This window comes from Sinocyclocheilus rhinocerous, unplaced genomic scaffold, assembly GCF_001515625.1.
Source record: "Sinocyclocheilus rhinocerous isolate Xijiao unplaced genomic scaffold, SAMN03320098_v1.1 C37012661, whole genome shotgun sequence".
Lineage (NCBI taxonomy): Eukaryota > Metazoa > Chordata > Actinopteri > Cypriniformes > Cyprinidae > Sinocyclocheilus > Sinocyclocheilus rhinocerous.
This window is the reverse complement of record NW_015787208.1, coordinates 2,260-4,514: the sequence shown is the minus strand read 5'-3', so window position 1 is coordinate 4,514 and position 2,255 is coordinate 2,260. Positions and strand designations below refer to the sequence as shown.

The 2,255-nt window shown below is 36.8% G+C and overlaps 1 protein-coding gene across 1 annotated transcript; it reads right to left on the bottom strand.

Moving 5' to 3' along the window:
• Positions 1–808: 808 nt before the first annotated feature.
• Positions 809–1,870, bottom strand: LOC107736826 (GTPase IMAP family member 4-like; the record flags this gene model as incomplete). The annotated part of the gene is made up of 2 exons (XM_016548173.1): positions 1,263–1,870; positions 809–865 (listed from the first exon to the last, which is right to left on the bottom strand). Coding segments are annotated over exons 1-2 (665 nt in total), but the record flags the coding sequence as incomplete, so codon positions are not given.
• Positions 1,871–2,255: the final 385 nt, after the last annotated feature.

Here is a 2,255-nt window from a genome sequence, read left to right as displayed (position 1 = left end):
AAGCACAAATGTCAGGACATGTCAAAACTTCTCCAGGGCCCCAAAACCCCCTCAGACCCCATAGGGTTAAATACTTACTGGTGCAAACCACCCTTAAACCTGTAACAAAAAGGAATGAATGCATATAAATTATTTATCAATGTATTAATTTATTACAAGAACAGTGTAATTCCTAAATTAAGTTTCACATTTTGTAATTTTAACAATTGCTGTCAGTGTCTGGAATGCATCAGCTGGCATGCATTCAAGAATCCTTACCAGAAACAAAGGTACAAAATCATGCAGATTACTTGAGGGAAGTGAATGTATTCTGAAAATCCCAGCCGTAATCACTAATATCTGTAATTTTTCAAATGTAACTAACCCTTTAGATAAAACATGGCATAAGGCATGTGAATGTTTCAACAAAACTTTGGATTAAAATAAAATAGTCACAAAAAACTGCACTTGAATCAGAATCTTTGATAGCTCATGAAAGGAACATATAGTCCACCATAATGTATATGGATATATGACTGTGACCTATTAAAACTGAAAATTAAAAACAGATCTAATTTTGTTCTTTAACCTGTTTCTCTTGTTTGTACCTATTTTCTTTGTCCTTCAGTAGTTGCAGTTCCTCCTTTATTTTATTATTTTCTTCTTCCTTCTTTTTCAGCTCTGTTTGCAGTTCATTTTGGTATCTCGTAAAGAAACCATTCTCTTTGAGCCACTCCATTTCCAATTTTTTGAATATTTTATTTAACCTTTCCACCTTTTCCCCCAACTGTTCTATCTCTTTTCTCATCAATAATTTGTCTCCATTTACGTCAACATTTCTATTTCCATCGGCACCATAACTGTTTTTTGTTGTTTTATCATCCTCATTCCTGTAGTTCAGGTTTCTTTTCCCTTCCTCTCTCTCTTTCTCCTGTAACCCACCATGGTCTTTGTCGCTGTTTTCACCGATGTTCTTTTCTTGTGTCATTTTCCACTTTAAATACTCCTCCTCTGATATATCTCCTCTCTCCTCACAATCTTCCCCAGCATCACACCCATGACTCCTGCTTCTGTTTTCACTGCTGTTCTGTTGTTGTGTCATTTTCAACTTCATATTCTCTTCATTACTTTTGTCCTCTGATATACCTCCTTTCTCCTCATAATCTTCCCCAGCATCACACCCATGACTCCTGCTTCCGTTTTCACTTTCAGCAGGAGTTTTTCTTTTTTCACAGACTGCTTTTGTGTCATGCTGTTGTCGTCTTCTATCATCTATCTGTTCTTTCCCTTTTTGATACATAGTTGTTGTGTAATATTTTTCCTCATTACTCTCTACCATCTTATGGATCTTCTCCAGAAGAGAAGAAACCTGATTGTTATTCTTTTTGTCTCTATTGTTGAAGACGTGATATCTTCCACCACATAACTGAATAATTTTCTTCAAGTCTGAGTGGACTTCCTTCAGGTAGTCTTCAATGGGCTTCTCTTCCAGGTCATCCCCTTTAGTGAACAGCACAATCATGTATTTGGTGACTTCATCCCCAAACTCCTTCAGGATGTTCATGATTGTGTTTATCTCTTCGTTGGTAAATCTGCCAATGAGCAGCACTAGGAGGAACACATGTGGCCCAGGACTTGACACATGGATGCACTTGATGATTTCCTGCTTGATATCATTCTCAGATTGAGAAGAGTCACACCATCCAGGGGTGTCAATCACTTTGATCGTTGGTTTGCCCTCAATGGACATGCTGGAGTGACTCGAACAAGCTTGAGTGACTCGCTCTGAGCTGGCTGCTGTGTTAAATAATTGTTTACACAGAAGAGTGTTTCCTGAAGCGCTCTTCCCTGCTCCTTGCTTACCCAACAAAACAATTCTTAGCTCATCCATTTTAACTTTCCTTTGACAAAGAAAAGGAACAAATCCATGTGTGAGTCAAAGATTACATGCAATCTGTTGCCTAAACCAAGCAGTCTTTAAGTTAGATATTAATTAAATTGTTTAAATCAAATATAATAATATCTTTGTTGATAGGTTTTTAAAAATATCAGTGTTAAATAATGTTATCATGTTCTTTTTGGATAACATGTCATTACACTGATTATTCAAACCACTTTCAGTAAATGAATAATTATTACAGTACCTGTTTAGTCTCTGTGCTCTATTGATGCCCGTTTCTGCTGCAATGAAAGCATTTCATGACTGCCAACACATTTATACTTTTGCAGCTAGCTCTGAGTAGATGCTCCGCCTCTTTCTGTATGTCACATATTCT